The 22,545-nt window shown below is 43.9% G+C and overlaps 1 protein-coding gene across 2 annotated transcripts in view; it reads left to right on the top strand.

Annotated features, from left to right (window-relative positions):
- The window catches only part of kif20a (kinesin family member 20A), a 44,184-nt gene extending 22,050 nt beyond the window's left edge, over nucleotides 1-22,134 (top strand). For both annotated transcript variants that reach the window (XM_079507147.1, XM_079507148.1), the window contains exons 13-19: nucleotides 1,718-1,882; nucleotides 3,528-3,667; nucleotides 5,308-5,410; nucleotides 6,792-7,059; nucleotides 10,312-10,403; nucleotides 10,918-11,055; nucleotides 21,358-22,134. In XM_079507147.1, coding sequence (XP_079363273.1) covers nucleotides 1,718-1,882; nucleotides 3,528-3,667; nucleotides 5,308-5,410; nucleotides 6,792-7,059; nucleotides 10,312-10,403; nucleotides 10,918-11,055; nucleotides 21,358-21,741 — 1,290 coding nt within the window. In that variant the 3' untranslated portion in view covers nucleotides 21,742-22,134. The remainder of the gene's footprint in view (nucleotides 1-1,717; nucleotides 1,883-3,527; nucleotides 3,668-5,307; nucleotides 5,411-6,791; nucleotides 7,060-10,311; nucleotides 10,404-10,917; nucleotides 11,056-21,357) is intronic.
- The last annotated feature ends 411 nt before the right edge of the window (nucleotides 22,135-22,545 follow it).

Raw genomic sequence — 22,545 nt, 5'->3', positions numbered from 1 at the left:
ATCTTCTAGATCCTCCAGTTTTCTGAAATAAATATTTTCACGATTTTTCAAAAATTGCAGACCTACAAGCTCGTAGCGCGCCACTCGATGGCGCGCTATGAGCTTGTAGATCTGCTATTTTTCAATAGCTAAATTATAACATGTTTAAAACACCAAAAGGGGTTCCCGCCCAAAATGGGTTAATTTCAACAACCTCTGCATTATTAACTATGCATTTTAGGGCAGTGTGGATCCCCGTTTGATAAAAAAAAAAGTAAAATTTACAATGTAAAATCCTCAGCATGAATTGAACTGAGGGTGTTGAAACCAAATGTTCCATAACGCCGACGGGAGCTTTTTTCTGTGTGCAAATTCATTCGCCCAAAAAAAAACATTTTATTTTTTTCAAGTGAAGGGGAGATTTTGTATTGAAAAATTCAAAATGAATTTAGTATTTACTTTTCAAAAATGTTAAAAAAATGATGCATAAGCTCGGACCCCACTTTGAGAACCAGCGATGTAAGGAAATGAAAGCTCCAAGGAAAAACATGTCTGTCTATGTGATAATATATACCAGCTCAGTGGTCTTGTGGTTAGAGTGTCCGCCCTGTGACTGGGAGGTTGGGGTTCAATCCCCGGCCGGGTCATACCAAAGACTCTAAAAAATGGGACCCAGTGCCTCCCTGCTTGACACTCAGCATCAAGGGTTGGATTGGGGGTAAGTCCCTGCGACATACTAGCGTCATGTCCAGGGGGTGTACTTGTACATCAAGCTGCCTCACGCTACAGAAACAGGAGATAGGCTCTTGCCCCTAAGGGCCTCATGGCTCGGCAAGGCTACTTACTTACTATGTGATAATAAGAATGTGATATCTGATAATGAGAGATGAAGGAATATCTTCGAGCCTTGCACCTATAAGGATTTTGTTTGAGTGCTGCGGGTTGTCTGCTACGGCAGTACTATTATCTCAATATCTGATAATGATGCATGATATTGAACCAGCGTGATTATTATGATGAAAGATCTCGTACGAGTGAGTAGGGGTGGGGCGATATCGTGATGAATATCTTCGAGACCATACAATGTCTCCACGATATGCCTTTTCAGCGATATCGCGATACAGTGAATGCACATATGATTTTTCAGTTCAATAGCTTAATTTAATTTATACTTACGTATTTTTGTCTAAATGGCCTCAACCCCCTTTTTTTTCTTTTAGTTTTTGTTTCCTTGTAGGTGGTTGAACTGTTAACACATTTTGTGCCCAAAACGTCTGTGGACGTCCTGGGTATTACCGCACGTGCATAGCCCAAGACGTCTGTGGACGTCTTTGGAAAAAACAAATATATATATATATATATATATATTTTTTTCTTTTTTTTTAACACGTGGTGCCAAAGTTTGTGTTTTCGCCATTGATAATGCATTTGGCGTTTAAATTAAATAACTCAGAAACTATAAAACATTTCAAAGTAAAAAGTTCCAGCATGTGTTGTCTCCACAGTCAGCTGAATTATAAAAAATGTGAATGGATTTTCTAGGTGAAAGTGATTTTGGGCAGTTTTGCGTGGGCTCTCAATGTGTTAAGTAACGTGAAAAAACCCCTCAGAAAAAACCGACATGAAATAGAATCGTGATAATATTGTGTGTCGTGATACCGCTTGAAAAATGTCCATATGGCCCACCCCTACGAGTGAGTTCAAACTGACTCGTTTAGTCTTGTGTGTTTCATTCCAGCTGGTCCACGGGCCGTCCACCAAGAGCAGGGTGGCGTACATCCTGTCCCTCCTCAACGAACCCGCCTCCACCCTCAACGCCTCTGCCCTGGAGGAGGAGGACGAGGAGGAGGAAGAGGAGAGCGCTGACGAAGAGGAGGAAGACGTCACCATGTTGAATACTCGGGTATGTTGCTCGTCAGTGTTGATTTCGTCGACTAAAACAAGATGGAAAAATGTTCGGCAACTACCTTTTTTTCACTGATGAAAACTAAATGGAAACTAAATGAAAACTAAGCTAGGATGACTAAAACTAAGACTAAATATATTGACAATTTTGTCAACAAATAAAAACTAGACTAAAATGTTAGGAAGGGACTAGTGGACAAGAGATCCAGTATAAGTAATTGGTTGCATGCTGAAAATAACCGATCTACAAGCTCACAACGCGTCGTGCTCCGAGCTTGTAGATCGGCTATTTTCAGCAAGTGTAAAAACAGTCATTACGACGGCATCAAGGCCCGCCAAAACACATTTTTGTCGACTAAATCAACTGTAGATTTAGTCGACTAAAATCTTATGATATTTAGTCGACTAAAACTAGACTAAAGGTGGTTGCACACTGGGCGCGTTTTTCGGAAAACCGACGGAGAAACGCCGCTAGAAATCCGAAAAACGCGCTCGGTGTGTGACCTCAGCACTAAAACATTCCCAGGTGACTAAAATGTGACTGAAACTAAATGGAAAACTATCGAAGAGACTATGACTAAAACTAAAATCAAAATTTGCTGCCAAAAACAACACGGCTGCGCCACTTTGTGAGATTGTACACTAGATCGACTATTTTAAGATTTAAAGAGCAATAGAAGGTGTTAAGAAGCATTTTCATTAAAACCCTTATCCTACCTTTACAAGTGCAAACTCAATTTGTATTGCTATGTTCTCGCCCGTCGCGTCCAATACTACAATATAACAGTAGCCACAACGTACATAATTGCTCAGATGCGTTGCGCTGTCATATTGACATTGCTACAAATGCACCAAACTTCTCTGCCATGTTTAATTTCATTCACTTCACCTAGAGGCATACTCGCACTTAACTGCTCACCTTACACGATCTCCCCCTGGTGGCGTTACTCAGTAATTACTGCTATCATTTGCCGTCTCACCACAAGCAACAATAACACTACTACTACTAATAATAATACCAATAACACTATTAATAATAATTATTATTATTAGTATTAATAATTAATATTATTATAACCCTTATTATTATAACAACAACAACGCCAATAAAAATAATAATACCAACAATAATAACACCAATGCTAATGGATTTCCTTTAGAACACACTTTCATTCGTTGCATTCTCAACGTGCTACAATGACAACATAAGTACAGTACAATACGGAGTAGCACAGTGCACTACAGCACAGTACAGTACACTACAGTACAATCCAGAGTACAATACAGTACAGTCCGGAGTACAGTACTAAAACATAACAAAAAAACAAAAAAAAACATTCCCACTAGGTTGCCACATTTGCGGCTTCCAAGCAACTTGGTATACATAAACATTGCACAGGTTGCCAGAATCGTGCTTTCCAAGCAACTGGGTATATGAAAACATCATGGGTTTCCATGTTTTGCTTTTCCAAGCAAAGAATAGCAAAAAATAAAAATAAAAACGTTGTGAAGCAAGCGTCTCTCCCATCTGGCGGAGCCAGGTTACAAGAACGGTACCAGTCAAACATGTTCCTCGTTCATTGATCATCCCCGCTAACGTAACGGCGTCCTGTGTTGGCACCGTGCTGCTTCTTCTTCTCCAGATGCTGCTGGAGGCCATCGACGTTCTGAAGCGAGAGGTGTGGCGCCAGCGCGCCGAAAAGGACCTGCTGGAGGCCAGGGTGAGGGAGGAGGTGGTGGACGAGATGATGGAGCACATCAACACCCTGCAGAACCAGTTCAGGTTAGGGCATTCACTTCTAGTCATTTTTACTAGTTGACTAGTTGCCTAGTTTACTAGTCGACTAGTTGTTTAACTACCTATTATGTAAATAAAAATCACACCCGTGTGAACTGAGTGGTGTAAGGTTTTATATAGCATGATCAGCTGTGGTCTGACGTAATGTCTGACCACAGATCTTTGGCTTCAAGACTGAATGGCCTTTAGGTCTGATTCTGGTAGGGTCGTCTTCTGATGTGATGATTTGTGACCATGAAGTTGATTCAGCTGGAGTTTTTGTCCGATATGAGGTATTATATAAGGTAAGGTATTATATAGCCTGATCAGCTCTGATCTGACGTAATGAAATCACACCCGGATGTGATTTCACAACTGGCTTTTTTTGTGCAGAAAAAATGAGCATGGTTGCTACGGTCATCCAGTTCACCCGGGTGTGATTTAATTACGTCAGAAATTATTTTGAACATAGCAACCATGCTCATTTTTTCTGCACAAAAAAGCCAGTTGTAGGAGTGGTTTACACCACTCAAAAATAACTGTGTACATGGAGACTATAACTATAATCTACCTGATCTTGAGGCCTACAAAAATCGGGGAAAAAAAATAAAAATAAACTTTTTTTTAAACTTTTTTCTTATCAACTAGTCAACTAGTACCAACAAGGTTGACTAGTGGATTTACTAGTCGACTAGTAAACTAGTCGACTAGTTGCTTAATGCCCTAGTTCAGGTATGAACTGATAGCAAATAATGGCGAGTCAGTGATTCACGAGTCGTGGAGCTCAAGCACATGCAGGCTTTGAACTTGAAGTCATGTCATGTCATGCTGCAATGTGTTGTAGATCAATCACACCTGTGTGAAGTGAGGGGCGCTCTTATCATTATCCCATTCAGGCCTGACGTCGACATTTAAAAAAAATGTCTTCTAAATCATGACAATTTTCTGAAAGATTTGAGGCACATTTTTCAAAAAATAGCAGACCTACAAGTTCATAGCGCGGCACTCGGTGCCGCGCTATGAGCTTGTAGATCTGCTATTTTTCAATAGCTAAATTATAACATAATGTATGTAACACCAAAAGGGGTTCCCGCTCAAAATGTGATAAATTATACATCATCTCATGAACAACTGAATTTATGTGATCGATTGGTTAGCCGATTTGCTCGTCTACATATGATGTAAATTATCCCTTCATTGTACAATGGCATTTTAATGTTTGTCTTCCCACAAATGTACGTCATATTTGACCTAATTTCTCCTTTCATTGTCAATGGCAAAATATGAGACGTGTGGAGACAAAAGCTGTATATAGGAGGGGCTTGTGCCCCTCAAAAACTAGATTTTTTTTTTGTTCAAATTTCGTGCCATCGAACGAAGCTTCGAATACTCATATTTTATTTTTTGGGTCAGCCCTAACATCTGGTCAATAATTATAACCTCTGTCTATCGTTGTCTCCTCCATTGTCTTTGTTCTAGTTGTGGTGTGGACTCTGTCATCCACTAAAGTGAAACGATATCTTTATTGTCGTGCTTTGTGAGAACGGCCCTAACTTTATACAGTCATTATTATTATTATTAATACATGACATTATTATTTACAACTTGTGGGAAGTTAACGGTGACATGATGTTTGGCCTCCCTAGTGAACGCCTGGAGCTGGAGAGAGACATGCTGGAGGAGAGGTACGAGGCCAGGATCGAAAACCTCAAGAAAAACCTGAAGGAATACTACGGTCAGCAGCTGGAGGTGAGAGTGAGACCCACTGCTAGCCTAGTGCTCACAGTGTACACACACACACACATACACATACACGCACCTACACATACACACACCTACCCAGCCTAGTGCTCACAGCACTCGCACACCACTGACTACTTGATCATACATACTACAGCGTCACACACAAAAAGCATCAAAAGTAGCAGATCCACACGCTCAAGACGATTCGCGTACCGACACGTTCTGAGCTTGTAGATCTGTTACTTTGGGTATTTTCTTTTAATTTGAATAGTATCAGTTTTGGGCATGTGAGGTTGCCACCCCGACAGAGGCGTCGTACGACCCGTGATGATCACACGTTATCTCATGGTCACCGTGCAGGCAGGCAGCACGTTGAAAAGTGCTTATAAGTTTCCTCATTTTGCTGGGTGGAACCCGGCAAACCCCCATGGAGCCTTGTGAGAGAATCTCTCTGGCTTCAGTCACTCCATTATAGTCCAGTAATAATGTAATTTGACCTCTAACTAATTGCAAAAAAACCAAACTCAACTGATTTTGCATCTTCAATATATCCTGAATAACAGAAAGAAAGTTGCCTGGAATTGTCTGAGGGGAAAGTGTTGAAAATGGCCTGTACAGTTTTGGCTACCATTGACATCCTATTATAAGGCAATATTTTCTAAATTTCCTTATGCTTTAAGTAGCATGTGACATATCAAACTAGGTTGTTGTCATGATGCTGAAGCCATTCCAAGCATTCGTTTTGCATAAAAACACTCATTGGGCTAAATTTGGCCATAGCAACTTGCCAAAATGTAATGAGGTCAGCACATTTGGGCAAGTTGCTATGGCCAAATTTAGCCCAATGAGTGTTTTTATGCAAAACTAATGCTTGGAATGGATTCAGCATCATGAAAACCCCCTAGTTTGATATGTCACATGCTACTTAAAGCATGAGGAAATTTAGAAAATATTACCTTTTTTGGTTTTTTTGCAATTAGTTAGAGGTTGATCCTGTATTTTCCATAGATTTCCTGTACTATTACGCCATAACCCACCTATGCTTTCTATGGCATAGGGCAGCTCCCGGCAGGACCCGCCGGGAGAATCTAGACGCAGCTGCGCGACATGAGACTAATTAATTAGAGCGACAGAGAGCGAGAGGAGTGTGTGTGTGTGCGTCAATTCAACAAAGGTGCAGACGATCAGAAATCAGCAGAGAGTGACCGACGTTTGCGCTACTCTATGCCGAATTGAAGTGGACTTTCTTTTTTTCTCCCTGGAAATAAAAACGTCTGGGTTTCCGAGGCTACTCCATTACTAGTGCGGACATGAGCTGTTTTTTTTCTTCTTCCATGTCGTTGAACTCTCTCCTCCTCTCCTGTTCTCTCTCTCCTCCTCCTTCTAGGCACGAGACGAGGAGATCCAGGATCTGACCGACATGCTGGAGAAGAAGAGAGAATGGGACAGGAGAGCGGAGGAGACCACAGCGGAGGACAGAGAGGCCTCGGTGCTCATGCCTCCTCCCATGCAGCCTCCTCTGGCAGCGCCTCAGGTTCTACCCCTCCTGAGGCGCTCTCAGCGCAGCGTGGCCAGGAACAACACCACGGTGGAAGTGGCCAGCCTGCAGGCGGAGCTCACCCAGTGCCGCGCCGAGTTGACGTTCAAAACGCAAGGTGGGCAAGGAGCCTACTTTTAAACTTTAAACCTTTTTTTAGGCCCTTTCTGTGTGGAGTTTGCGTGTTCTCCCCAATGTGTCCCCTAGGGCAGTGGTTCCCAAACTTTTTCATGTCAAGGACCCCCAAATTGACATTTATTAGCCTGCGGACCCCCATTTGAAAAGATATGCCAGGGACCCCCATAAGAGAAGATTTTATGGCTCTAGCAGTGACCCCCAGTTTCACATGCATTAGTCTACGGACCCCCATTTAATAGCATTTCTATCTCTGGGACTAATGCTAATTTAAGAGCGTAGAAATTCCATTTGTACACTCTGAGTTACAGACCCATAAGGGTCCATTCGGTTCCAAATGATCATTTAGCTGGGTCCCCCCTGGAACTCCCTCAAGTACCCCAGGGGGTCCCCGGACCCCACCTAGGGAACCACTGCCCTAGGGTAGGTACCCTCACAAAAAAACATGCCGTAATCCTGGTCTCTATAAACTGCCTCCCCCTGGCCAGCCGGGGCGCCTGGTGGAGGGGGAAAGGAACTGGTCGCAATAACGTGTTCCTTCCACGTACTACGTCCGGCTGGGGAAACTCCCCCCTGTCAGGTGAAAAGAAGCAGCTTGGACTCCTCAGGCATAGAAGGAAGCATGAGGTCAGTCTGCTGCCCCCCCAGGTTGGCAGAGGAAGTGTAGCGCCCAGGATTACATTAGATAATTGACACTGGGTGAAAGAATGGGTTGCAAAATCGTGGGATAAAAAATATTTATCCTCCCGAGGTGGAAAGCCTGGTGACGTGAGGTTAGTCCGTACCATATATTAATGCCATGGAACTGTGTTCCAACCTTAAAGGAGAATTCCATGCTAGAAGGCTCTCTTACCTTTCTTTGTAGTCGTTACGTCCCCACCAAAGAGGTCCAGGTGTTTTTTGGGGCAAAAACTCCTTATTGGCTATTTCCCCTACCATAAGCCATCAATGAATTGCACTGAATTGAATGGGGCTATGGGGTGTTGTGCTAATTCGCTTATTTCCATCCCAATAAGTAGTAAAGTATGCCGCTTGGGATATTATTTACATTATGAAGAGAGGATATATACAAAAAAATCACACCCGTGTGAACTGAGTGGTGTAAGGTTTTATATAGCATGATCAGCTGTGGTCTGACGTAATGTCTGACGTAATGAAATAAGGTAAGGTATTATGTAGCCTGATCAGCTCTGATCTGACGTAATGTAATCACACCCGGATGTGATTTCACAACTGGCTTTTTCTGTGCAGAGAAAATGACCATGGTTGCTAAGGTCATCCAGTTCACCCGGGTGTGATTTAATTACGTCAGAAATTATTTTGAACATAGCAACCATGCTCATTTTTTTCTGCACACAAAAGCCAGTTGTAGGAGTGGTTTACACCACTCAAAAATGGTAGGGGAAATAGCCAATAAGGAGCTTTTCCACAAAATAACACCTGGACCTCTTTGGTGGGGACGTAACAACTACAAAGAAAGGTAAGAAATCCATTTAGTATGGATTTCTCCTTTAAATTCACAATTTGACCCCAATCTGTTGTGTGTATATACACTGTGAGAAAAGAAGGTTGGCCAATGGAATACAACCACCTTGAGGACCACTAACCAACCAACCACCTGCACCCTAATCTAACCCTCTGTACAGTGGAACTACTGTACAGTTAAACAGAGCTACTACCTTTTTTAAACACATTTGAAATGTGAGGCTTTTTGTACACTCATTTATATCGTTTGGAAAAACATGCTGCTAATTGTACCAAAAGTGAAAAATCATGAAAGATTGCTGCGATTTGTCTCAAAAATCTTTATACCCTTGTCGACATGTAATATATAACGTTGCAAACTTGCAATGTGAAATATCAGTTTACACAATGCTGTAGTTCTACCCCCTTCAACTGTATATACTTCCCCATTCATTTATTGTTGTTATATATCTTGACACTTTGCTTTGGCAATGTAAACGTATGTTTTCTCATGCCAATAAAGCTCTGTTGAAACGAATATACGGTAATACTCGTAAGTCCTACAACAAACGGTGAAATCAGCCAGTCTAACGAGCTTGACATTGACTTTCTTTCCCTGTACTTGGCGAGTCCTTTTTTGATCTACACCAAATCTCTTCGACAAAAATGGCTGATCTCCGTGCTCACAACGTGCTGCGCGAGTGTAAAGTCTTTTTCAATCCGTCCCAATGGAAACTGATATTCTCTCCAGTTTTCCTCCTGACGTACTGTAGCTCAGGGGAAAGATTTACATATTTGCGTTCCATAATGTGGCATAAGGGTCTAAAGATGTGCAATGTCATTCAGGGCTGCCCCCGTGGATGAAAAAGGTGGTTACAGGAGTGCCCCGAGTCATAAGAGTTTTAGGACCCCTGCTCTAGACGTCGTATTTCGGAGAGGTGAACGGTGTTAGACTCGCGTAGCCACTAGCCAACATTTAATCTGCCATTGCAATAGAGCACCGAAGTCTGACGTCAATATCGGTAGAGGGCGCTAAGTCCACGGGTTCATGTACTTTTTATTTGCATTGTAATCTCCATAGGGGGATTTTAGATCGCCTCATATAAGAACTGACTGTGTTTGAAAAATAAACATGTCATCCTGGCCGTTTCACTCGTATGGATATGAAGAATCAACTGACTGAGAGAGAACGCTAATGTTACTGCTGCTGAATTAGTTGCATTTTCGCTAGAAACGGACGGTATCAAATATGAGTGACTGACGGTTGTAAACGACACGGAGCCACCTCCCCGACAATTCCGCCGAGACACTTAGTTTATTTTTGGACCACAATGCTTATATGAGATGATTTTAAGATGACCCCCATGTTATTCTCCATAGAGAAATGACTTCCGTGAACCCGGGGATGAGCGAGTGAGGACTTGCCCCAGATAGATTGAGTGTCTGGTGTCGCTCAATTGTGGCCGTGTTTCACGGACCAGCAGTAGTGGAGGACAAACTAGGGCCCTTTATGCAAATATAGGGTGGGCTTACCAGGCTATACAACCAACCAGGGCCCAGTATGTGTGTCGCGTACCGGGCTGCAATGCTCTGATTGTTTGTAGGTCTGTTTGAATCTTTTCGTAACCACTAACCGCCCTTGAAAAAAAACACAGAGGGGAACCAGACTTCATATCGTCGCAGTGATATTAGTATGGCTACGCCAGGCTAGAACGGTGTTGCAGTTCTCTTGCGGGGAGGTGAACAGTGTTTTACTGGAATGTCTCCACAGAGATGAGGAAGCTGGAGGTGCAGCTGACGGTACCGGGCCCGACCGGCACCCTCACCAACACCACCGACCGCAAGCTGAAGACCTGCCAACGGGTGAGACGGTTGAATGAACTAATCTCAGTTGACTAAAGGGTCATACATAGTCTGGATTTTCGGTGGTTAGGTGACCACCGAACGACGCCACGAGCCGCGGTGAAGAGCAAACCACCGCCCCAGCGGCAGCGGTGGCCGAACGGTTTGCGTATCGGTCTTGATACCGGAAGGTCGCCAGTTCGTATCCCCGGACCGGCACGTTAAAATTACCACCGCTGAAGTGCCCTTGAGCAAGGCATTGAACCACTACCATGAAATGTTCTATGAGCAGGGCCTGGCTGTAAACAAGTATCTGATGCTTAGTCCAGTTACCCTGGGTAAATATAGCAACTTTGCTTTGCTTTGCTTTGCCCTTCTCTCTGTTTTTACTCACCACCGCTCAACGTTATTTCAGCTCCGGTGGTCACCTCACCACCGAAAATCCAGACTATGAATGAGCCTTTAAAGTTTTGGTCAATTTTAGTGTTGGTCAGACTCATTTCCTAAACTTTCTCCTCCTAACTCTTGTCACCAGAACCTGCGTCAGCTGCGAGTGGACCTGCAGAGGATGGGAACCACCCTGCAGTCCAGTGAGAGAGCCTGCTGCCGCAACACGGGAGGAGAGAGACTCCGTAGGAACCTGACTTCTGCAGACGAGACCCTGGCCAAACAGGTATACACACCTCTGTCTGTCTGCACACATGACTTCTGCAGACGAGACCCTGGCCAAACAGGTATACACACCTCTGTCTGTCTGCACACATGACTTCTGCAGACGAGACCCTGGCCAAACAGGTATACACACCTCTGTCTGTCTGCACACATGACTTCTGCAGACGAGACCCTGGCCAAACAGGTATACACACCTCTGTCTGTCTGCACACATGACTTCTGCAGACGAGACCCTGGCCAAACAGGTATACACACCTCTGTCTGTCTGCACACAGGAGCTGCCATCATGATCATTATTATTTTTTTTTAAATTTAGGTTCGCTGAGCTCAATTAGCTCTTCGCTAAGTCCCACCCAAGCCCGTTCTTGGCCAATGCCACGTTAGCGACGGTTACTATGTTAGGATCCTGGTCACGCTTTCAATGCTGGTCAAAATGTTTAAGCAGTGTCAATAAATATATTTGCTGTACAGCATGTGTGGACCTCAGAAAGAGGGTTTGTTTTCTTACCTTGTTGTGAGCAAACTAGTCCATTCCATGAATTATTTCGCTCCGTTGTGCAGTTTAATAGTACATATTAGAAATAAAAATAGGCTCTCATTGACTTCCATTGTAACGGGGAAACAGCTCTCAAAGTCACTCTTTTAGAACACTAAGCTGATTCTGACCGTTTATGACATCAGGAAAACTCATGCGGTTATATTTTTAATAAAAAATGTCAAGGTTGTCTTGTTTTTGTTTTGACTTCAGTGTTGCCACATTGTGTGAGAGAAATAAGCCAACCCACCTCCAAAAACAAGCCAACTCTTAAAGCCAAATCAAGAAAAACAAGCCAAAACGAACACAATAATATGACCATATATAATCATAATAAAAAGATTGTATGCATTTATCATTATAAATACTATGTAGGCATATGTCTATGATAATTCATGTTTTGGTAATGTATTACATACACTAATTATTAGCCTTAAGCCAAAAGTAGCGGGAAATAAGCAGACCTGGCAACCCTGACAAGTTTGTGTGGTAAGAAGTTCCGGTTTGCCTACAAAACGATCTGATTGGTCCAAATCTGTACACCCACTTCTGAAGTAGCCTCGGTCTCAGGCCGTTGGATGTAAACATTAAACAAATGTATTTGATCTCGTCCACTTGTCGCAAACACCATACACAATTTTGGACGTGTTTGAGGGAGACACTTTAGGAGAAATGTCTGGGACTGCAGCTGGGTGCATCTCAAACAGCATGGCGACTTGTTTACAAACGAGAGTTGGGAACACCAGAACCGCTTCACACCAAAATAGTTACTTTATAAATCTATCAAAAGACGAAAATAAAACGAGTTTTCCTGATGTCATAAACTGATTCATGGAATGGACTAGTTTGCTCATAACAAGGTAAGAAAACAAACCATCTTTCTGAGGTCCACACATGCTGTACAGCAAATATATTTATTGACACTGCTGAAACATTTTGACCAGCATTGAAAGCGTGACCAGGATCCTAACATAGTAACCGTCGCTAATGTGGTATTGGCCAAGAACGGGCTTGGGTGGGACTTAGCGAAGAGTGAATTGCATCCAAAAAAAAACTGAACTTTTAACATTGAGTAGATTTTCTGTGGTCCGGGGTTTTCTGGCTCAAAGTTAAACAAGTGCTTATTTTCCTGCTGTTTTTGATGTCACAGCCTGCAAATCCCATACATGTCAATGGGATTTGCCAGTAGATTGTTTTCACTGTTTTGCCTGTTTTCGTTGCAGCTCAAAAGGCTTCCAAACCCCAGAGAAAACTCCAGACCACAGAAAATCCACTGAATGTTCAAAGTTCGTTTTTTTTTGGCGTGTAATTGAGGTCATAAAACCTAAAAGAAAAACGAAAAATAAATAAATTAATGTCATGAAATTATTTTTTACACATTATTATTTCTTTCAAAACAAAAAGCAGCTTGTACCAGCTCACAGCGTGTGAGCTGGTACATCTACTGTAGCTCTTCTCCCAACATTGACGACACAGGTCGGTTCTTTATAAACGGGCATTTATTTCGGGCATTCTTCTCATCCCTCAGTTGTTCCATCCATGCCGTGAGAACTATGTTCACACAAAAATACACATAAATCAATCAACAAAGTGCATCATAATACATAATATTGATTAAACAAATGAAAATACCAAACATGTAGAAATGCGCGATGCGCAGGTGAACGTGTCACATACAACACAACATCAAAGACTAATCTAAAATACCTCGTTGGCCGCTTGTTGTGAAAAGAGGTTCTTGAATCTTGAGTTGCTTAAAGTTCTTATAATGTCCTTTGACAGTCTGCTTTGGCTTCAGACGTCTTTCTTACTTTAACAGTTTGTGACACACTAAACTGCAAGTGTGCTGCTGCTTCCTTCATGCAGACCAGTGTCCGAGTGAGTGAGACAAAGTTTGTACCACCTGCCTGCAATGCCAGGCAATCATGCATCAATCAGTCAATCAAACATGGTCCAGTGTTGCTACTGACAGACAGGGAACTTGGTTCTGCCTCAAAGTTATCATCACATCATGTTTACATTCTTAACCTCATATGAAATCAATTATGAACCACATATTTATTGTATGCATCATGAAATTATTATGAATTATGCTTTATGAACTTATGACCATGAATTGTTGTATTTTAGTCCTTTTAAAGTAAGCATTTTAATAGCAGCAGTTACACTCCCACCAAATCACTCATCATTTGACATGTGGGATTTTCTTGTAAACAAATAAAACAAAGAACAAATTAAAATGTTTGAATTTCAGTGAGTGTGACCCTGTGCATGAGTGTGTGACTTGTGTGTGGTTTGCTAGTACTAAGTGTAGTGTCACTGACCAGCGGCTTCCTCCTTAGCACCATCTCCATCAGGGTATTCATTTTTCCATCTGGGCCAGAATTCACTGGCTAGGAAGTGTACTCTTCTCCACCTCTCATTCAGCTGGATGTCTTCTTTGTGGAACTGTCCAGTTGGTGGTAGTATTGTGGGATATTTCACGTCGTGGTGAAAGGTTGATAGGGACAGCCGTCCTCCCACCTTGAGGCTATTACTCTTGTCCAGGGTTCCTTCCGTCTGGAGCTTGATTTTTGGAGTTTCTTCAGTGAAGACTTCTTGCATCTGTCTAGACGTTTCATTCATTCTGGACTTAGGTCCCGTGAACTCTTTGATAAGTCTCTTCAGCCTTGCGACAGGCCTTAATGCCTTGGACCAGTTAGAGGACTTTGTGAAGTGGTTCCTCACTGAATTCAATTCCACTGTCTTGACTTTGTTGACTGGAACCTTGCAAAGGTCAGTGGTTGTTCCTAGTTCTCCCACCATTTTCTCTCTGTGTGGAAGATTCTGTTGCACAGGACAGTCAGGTCCCTTCAGCTGGTTAGACTCCTTTGACTGAACTGTTCGTTGTTTATTGTCTGTGGGTTTGATCCCTTTAACTTGATATTTGCACGCTCTGTGCACTTCTGTCTTGAACTCAACCGATGTCTGTACAGCAGGTGTCACTTGTTGCACTATGATTCTGTGACTGATACTCACTGCCTCGCTGCAGTCGTTCACCGGATGTGAGCCGCCGATGATGCTCCAGCCAAGATCGGTCCGCTGTGCATATGGATGATCATCTTCTCCTGACAGGATTTCTCTTGGTAGAAGGGCTTGTTGACAGTTGTAGCCAATCAGTAGGCCTATTTTGCAGTCCAATAGAGGTGGAATCTTATCCGCCAATTGTTCCAGATGAGGCCACCGCAGAGCCGTTTCCGAAGTTGGAACGTGCAACCTGTCTGCTGGAATTAACTCTTGCGTGAAGACTTGTAGCAATGGAATCCTTTTCTCCAAGTTGTATCCTCTTACTTGTAGGTTTTTCAACTTCTGACATGGTACGACTGTTGACCTCGTACATATTGTGGATACTCGCACCTTGACATTCATCTTGTTTGCGTTTAACTCTTGTGCTACTTCGCCAAGTATGAACGTTGTATCGCTCTGTGTGTCTAAGAGCGCATAGACAAGAACTTCTTGATCTGGCTGTTTCATGGATGAGACCCAGACTGGTACGATTGAGGACGTTCGTGTGTTTACACCTTCTTGGATGATTCGGGTGGCAGTTGCTAATGCTGTTGCATTCACCTCTGTAGCGCCTGCCTCATCATTAGAGTTGTCTCCTCTTGTAGGCATTGACCATTTGAAGTTGTCATCGTGTAAACATGTAGGGTGTTTCTTCTGACATCTTTCACATGTGCACTTGTTTTCACATGTATTTGATCGGTGACCTGTCTCCAAACATCCAAAGCAAAGCTTCTCAATTTGCACAAACTTAACACGATCTTGTACTGTCTTTTCTGCAAACTTTCTGCACTTAGCAAGGTTGTGTCCTGTTCTTTCGCAGAAGATGCATGACAGGGTATTACTTTGCGTTGCGTTTGTGGCCATTGTCCTTGCTTGAATGGGTTGGCTACGTGGTTGTCTTGGTCTCTCTCTTTCGTTACCCCTGAGTGCTTGTAGTGAGCAAACGGGATGACAAGCAATTCTTGCTTCTTCTGACATAAAGTCTACAAACTCTTTGAAAGAAGGGTATTGAGCCCTTTCTTTTCTGACATTATTTACCTTGCGGTTCCAACTGGACACCAACCAATCTGGTAACTTCAGCAGCATTTGTTGATTCTCATTACAGTCGTTGAGAATATTCAATGTGTCAATGTAAGGCATTGCAGCTTCGCAGCCCTTGAGGAAATCTGCAAAGTCTCTTAGCTCATGGCTATCTCTTGGACCTATCTTTGGCCATGCATGCAGTTTGTCCCTGAAGGACTTCCCAATTAGGAATAGGTCTCCAAACCGCTCTTCCAACAGCTGCCAGGCTGTGTCGTATGCTTCTTCGGTGCCTGGTAAGAAGAAACCTTCAACGGCTTTCTTTGCAGCGCCGCCCACGTACTTTCTCAGATAGTACAGTTTCTCTTCCTTCGAAATGTTTTTCTTGTCTATCAATACTCTGAAAGATAGTTGCCAATCTTTGAATTTCAACGGATCTCCCGTGAATACTGTGGGCTCTGGAGCTGGGAGACGGTTAGAACTTATAGCTTCTGCTAGCATGTTGACCAAATCAAGGCTACCTTGGGGCGAGGGCGTTGGAGCTGCTTGAGGTTGACCTTGGGGACTAGGGGCTTGACTTGTTACTTGGTGATATTGAGGAATGAAAGGGGAACTTGTGACCTGGGGAGCTCGTATTGTAACTGTTTTGGATTGAGGAATAAATGGGGAACTTGAAATGTTGAGGGCTTGTGTTATTGGCTGGGATTGAGTTATGTTAGGGGTGTTTGAGGAATGAACGGAATTGTTTTCGGCTGCATCATAGACCCTCACTCGAGCTTGTGCAGCATTCAACTTCTTGACTTCTTCTAGGCGTTCAATCTTTCGTTGTCTTTCCTTTATCGCTTGTTGTCTGGCCAGTGTCTCAGCCTCCATCGCTTGTTGTCTGGCTAGCGTCTCAGAGTCAAGTGCTAGCTTCTCAGCTTCAAATTGTGCCAGTCTTCGCCTTTCTTCAGCCTGTAGCCTTAGAATTTCTCTTGTTTCCCTCTCTTGTTCGTCCAACACTGACAGAACTTCTTGGGATGCAGCGGCTTCAGCTGCAGCCTCATTTCTTTTGATTGTGTTGCTGCTAGAGTGGGTAGAACCATATTTTGAATGATGAGACGGTGGCTTTGACAAAGAACCTGTTGAGTCCAGGATAGATCCGAAATCAGGCCATTCTTCCTCTTCTGAATGTCCTTGAAGTTGCCTTGTTGCCTTCTGAACAATGAATTCTGAAAGAGACACACAGGTGTCAACCTTACGCCGTAGGTCTTGTTCAGGGGTCTCAAGTCGACGTAATTCTTCATAGGCGTTCTTTACATCGGAACAGTTTCTTTCAATGTCCCTAATGAGTTCTTTCAATTCGTCTTCAGAGGAAACTCCAGGGCTCTCATCCAACGCTTCTCTGCTGATTCTTGCTTGGCATTTCCATTTCGCATAAGTACTATTGTACCGACGTTGCACAATCAGCAGCCTCTCTTCTTGAAGTTCTCTTCCCTTCGGGGTCAAAGTTCGTTTTCTTGCACCTTTCCGTAGGTTCTCCACTTCTTCGGATTCAGTGGCTGTAGCCTCGGATAGAGTAGATACATTGGCATCTTCAGTATCTGTGACTTGGGTTTGTGGAGGTTGGTTGGCATCTTCTTGGCCGGTTGTGGTGCTTGGGTCAGACATTTTGAATAAATGTGTGTGTGTTATAGAAGGTGTGAGAGTAATGAGTTTGAATTGTGTCTAGTGTGTGTAAGTATATGTACAGACCTACTTCAAATTGACTTCAAAAAATAAGAAATAAACCTTAATGCAGAGGAAATCTGCTTAGAAACACTTTAAATCCCTTATTCTTTAAATACCAAAAATATTTTTCAACAGTGGAGTTAACCTTTAACCTTGGTTATCTTTTTCACAGAAAATAAAAATAAAAAACAAAACAATGTAGTTCTCCTTTAACCTTCTTAGTTTAGCTGAAAACCAAATGAGTTGTCCTTTAAACTATTTACTTAAATAAACACAATGAGCTTGTTACCCTTTAAACGTCTTAAACCTTTGTGAAAACAAAATTAATTATTTTAACCCTTTATCATGAAATACAAAAATGACTTAATTATGCCTTTAAACCCTTTAGTTTGGTAAAACACAAAATTGCAATCTTAATGCAAACACCTTTATATAAACCTTTAAACTCTGTTCACTTGCTTATGTGAGTTATTTAAATTCTTCTTATACTATCCAGCAATGTAACAACTGCAAATACCAGCTCATTAGAAAGATCCCAAAAACGTGTAGGCTAAGCTCAATATGCAAGGTTAATAGATCTGAGTCCTTGTTGCAATTTCCAAGTTTAACCGCTTCCCACACCACCTTTAACTTGAGGATTGTGGTAGGGAACTTCTTGGCTGTCACTCGAAACGTTGCTCTTTCAACACAGTCTATCGCCGTTGCTTTGCACTGGCTATGCCGAGTTGCCGACACCTACTTTGTGGGCTTTGCGTATCTGAAGTCTGGATCCTCTTGCGTTGTCACCCGCGGAGGTTGTCGTCTCTCCTACCCGCGTTGAGCAGTCGAGTTGTCGTCTCTCCTACCCGCGTTGAGCAGTCGAGTTCTCACTGTAGCTCTTCTCCCAACATTGACGACACAGGTCGGTTCTTTATAAACGGGCATTTATTTCGGGCATTCTTCTCATCCCTCAGTTGTTCCATCCATGCCGTGAGAACTATGTTCACACAAAAATACACATAAATCAATCAACAAAGTGCATCATAATACATAATATTGATTAAACAAATGAAAATACCAAACATGTAGAAATGCGCGATGCGCAGGTGAACGTGTCACATACAACACAACATCAAAGACTAATCTAAAATACCTCGTTGGCCGCTTGTTGTGAAAAGAGGTTCTTGAATCTTGAGTTGCTTAAAGTTCTTATAATGTCCTTTGACAGTCTGCTTTGGCTTCAGACGTCTTTCTTACTTTAACAGTTTGTGACACACTAAACTGCAAGTGTGCTGCTGCTTCCTTCATGCAGACCAGTGTCCGAGTGAGTGAGACAAAGTTTGTACCACCTGCCTGCAATGCCAGGCAATCATGCATCAATCAGTCAATCAAACATGGTCCAGTGTTGCTACTGACAGACAGGGAACTTGGTTCTGCCTCAAAGTTATCATCACATCATGTTTACATTCTTAACCTCATATGAAATCAATTATGAACCACATATTTATTGTATGCATCATGAAATTATTATGAATTATGCTTTATGAACTTATGACCATGAATTGTTGTATTTTAGTCCTTTTAAAGTAAGCATTTTAATAGCAGCAGTTACATCTACTCATTTGCAAATAGCCAATGTATAAAATATGGATGCATTGGTAAAATAATTGTGATGCTATATTAACAAATTTAACTGGGCACCCTCTGGGTGTTCTAGAAGCAATATCTATGCAACGTTATATTCCAGTACATTGATAGAACCCGTGAACAAGCCATTGCTTTTGACCTTCTCTCTCTCTCCCCAACTCCCTCCCTCTCTCTCCCCCCCTCATGGCTCAGTCTGCCTCTCTGTTCATCTCCTCCGCTCTGTGTCGGGTTTTAACTCTGAATCCGGATGCTTCCGCGTCGATGGACGGGGCCAGCTGCATCTGAACCCCTCCTCCCCCAAGCTCGCTATAGCTCTGCCTCCATTTCAACCAATCCTTCGCTTCCATTTCACTCCTCCTTTCAGCCAATCATTCACTTCCATTTCACTCCTCCTTTCAGCCAATCATGCACTTCCATTTCACTCCTCCTTTCAACCAATCACTGACTTCCACTCCAGAGCCAGACTTGAGATATATCGGCCATTATTTGACTTTGTTGACGACATCAGTTCTACGTATCGGCAGCCGACGTCCCGAATTTCTTCTACCCACTTTCAGTCTGGTGTCTCAATTTCGGACATGATGTCAGGCGAACATATTCAAAGAATTCAACAGCAGATCAATAAGCTCATAATGGGTTGCAATTTTGTGCTTGTATACTGTCTATCTGTGCCTTTTTTTTTAATAGGACTTAAGTTGTAAATAGTTTTTTATATCTCAATTTATTTTTTGCTTAGAAGTTAAATGTTCACAAAGAGAAATTGAATCAAATCTTTGTTTTTCAAATTGATTCAAACATTTTGCACTTTCTGACCATATATCGCTGGAACATCGGTACTCAGTCTAGGTCCGGGACTTGGCGGCATTATTGGACTCAAAATATCAGCTGGGCTCTAATTCACCACCTATTCATACTTCAGTTTTAGGTGATAAGGTGACCACCGAAACGGTGATTAGTAAAAAACAGATGTGTTTGGGTGAGCGGTGAGTCGCTTACCACCGTGACGTCAAGTTGTAGTTTTCGGTGGTCACCTTATCACCTAAAACTGGAGTATGAATAGACCTTCACCCCTCCCTGTCCTGTCCATCCTATCCACTGTCCCCTCCTCCCTCCCTCCCTGTCCTGTCCATCCTATCCACTGTCCCCTCCTCCCTGTCCTGTCCATCTTATCCACTGTCCCCTCCTCCCTCCCTCCCTGTCCTGTCCATCTTATCCACTGTCCCCTCCTCCCTCCCTCCCTGTCCTGTCCATCTTATCCACTGTCCCCTCCTCCCTCCCTCCCTGTCCTGTCCATCTTATCCACTGTCCCCTCCTCCCTCCCTCCCTGTCCTGTCCATCCTATCCACTGTCCCCTCCTCCCTCCCTCCCTGTCCTGTCCATCTTATCCACTGTCCCCTCCTCCCTCCCTCCCTGTCCTGTCCATCTTATCCACTGTCCCCTCCTCCCTCCCTCCCTGTCCTGTCCATCTTATCCACTGTCCCCTCCTCCCTCCCTCCCTGTCCTGTCCATCTTATCCACTGTCCCCTCCTCCCTCCCTCCCTGTCCTGTCCATCTTATCCACTGTCCCCTCCTCTCTCCCTCCCTGTCCTGTCCATCTTATCCACTGTCCCCTCCTCTCTCCCTCCCTGTCCTGTCCATCTTATCCACTGTCCCCTCCTCCCTCCCTCCCTGTCCTGTCCATCTTATCCACTGTCCCCTCCTCCCTCCCTCCCTGTCCTGTCCATCTTATCCACTGTCCCCTCCTCCCTCCCTCCCTGTCCCCTCCATCTTATCCACTGTCCCCTCCTCCCTCCCGTCCCCTCCATCTTACCCACTGTCCCCTCCTTTCCCGTCCCCTCCATCTTATCCACTGTCCCCTCCTCCCTCCCGTCCCCTCCATCTTATCCACTGTCCCCTCCTCCCTCCCTGTCCTGTCCATCTTATCCACTGTCCCCTCCTCCCTCCCTCCCTGTCCCCTCCATCTTATCCACTGTCCCCTCCTCTCCTGTCCCCTCCATCTTACCCACTGTCCCCTCCTCCCTCCCGTCCCCTCCATCTTACCCACTGTCCCCTCCTCTCCTGTCCCCTCCATCTTACCCACTGTCCCCTCCTCTCCCGTCCCCTCCATATTACCCACTGTCCCCTCCTCTCCCGTCCCCTCCATCTTACCCACTGTCCCCTCCTCCCTCCCTCCCGTCCCCTCCATCTTACCCACTGTCCCCTCCTCTCCCGTCCCCTCCATCTTACCCACTGTCCCCTCCTCCCTCCCGTCCCCTCCATCTTACCCACTGTCCCCTCCTCTCCTGTCCCCTCCATCTTACCCACTGTCCCCTCCTCTCCCAGCACTGATTTGCTAACTAACCGTGTGGGCCGGCTCCTCCTTCCCAGGACCAGATCCTCGTGGAGCTCCAGAACAGCCTGCAGCTGGTGAAGGCTGACCTGAGGCGCCAGGCCGACAGCCTGGCCCACATGCAGTCCTCCGCCGCCTCCTCGGACCACCTGGCCGGAGGCGGCCGCTCCTGCAAGAAGAGGGTCTGCGGCGCCAACGCGGAGAACCAGCCACCGGGGGCGGAGAAGAAGCCTTTCCTCCACGGCCTCCTGCCTCAGAGTCTGCGCACGCCCACACGCAAATGCAACCCCGCGCACGCTCGCCACACCGACGACGACGACTGCGCCAACCACACGCCGTCCTCGCGCATTTTGCGTTCCCGCCAACAGTCCCCGATGGTAAACAGCCCTGCCTTCACAACCCCGCACGGCCGCAAGTACTGACTCTGTTAATGCAGCCTTGGATCACATACTGTTTGTTGTGTCTTGCCTTTGCTGAGAATGTACATACATATATATATATTTGCATGTATGTAACGTTACGTGCAAGTATCATTGCACAATGTTTCTGCTGTTATTCTACAAATGGCTTAAAAAAACCAAAAACAATACTAGGCTTTAAACTGTGGAGATTAAGGCATTGTTTGGTTCAAATCTCCACTACCAACCAACGGCTCTGATTTGATTGGGAAACTTGGGTGCTTTTGCACGTGTTGTACTTTGTAAAAAAAATTTTTTATCTCTTTTATATTTTCTATGCATGATTAAAGGTTAGTTCCGTTGTTAATCGTGTAGTTATTGCATCATTTCTTTGCATAATAAACATTGGGATTCAAATACGGAACTTCCTGTTCGTCGTTCATCTCACTTAATGGCAGAGTTTCTTCAGGATTCATTTTGAGGTAGCCTACCTTTAATTGACTATTCATAATGGAAATAATGTAAGATTGTTTTAAATTCAGTTTCTACTGAGATTATATCCTGAGCTCTAACCGCATAAAAGTTAATAAATATAATACTGGCTAGAATGATGCTGCTGCGACACCTTTTAAGTAATGAGAAGAGAACATTAATGCCCATTTTTTCCCCCTCACCCTCCCTGCACTGGTTGTGTATGTTTTACAATTATTTTTGGTAAACATTTAACTGATTATTATTATTGTCTCCACCAGGCCGAAGGCATGGTGAGAGAGTATGTTTTGCACTCCGTCCGTGTGTGTGTCCGTCCGTGTGTGTGTGTGTCCGTCC

Source organism: Electrona antarctica, assembly GCF_951216825.1.
Source record: "Electrona antarctica genome assembly, chromosome: 8".
Lineage (NCBI taxonomy): Eukaryota > Metazoa > Chordata > Actinopteri > Myctophiformes > Myctophidae > Electrona > Electrona antarctica.
Note: the sequence above shows the minus strand (reverse complement) of the source record. Positions and strands in the feature narration are given on the sequence as shown.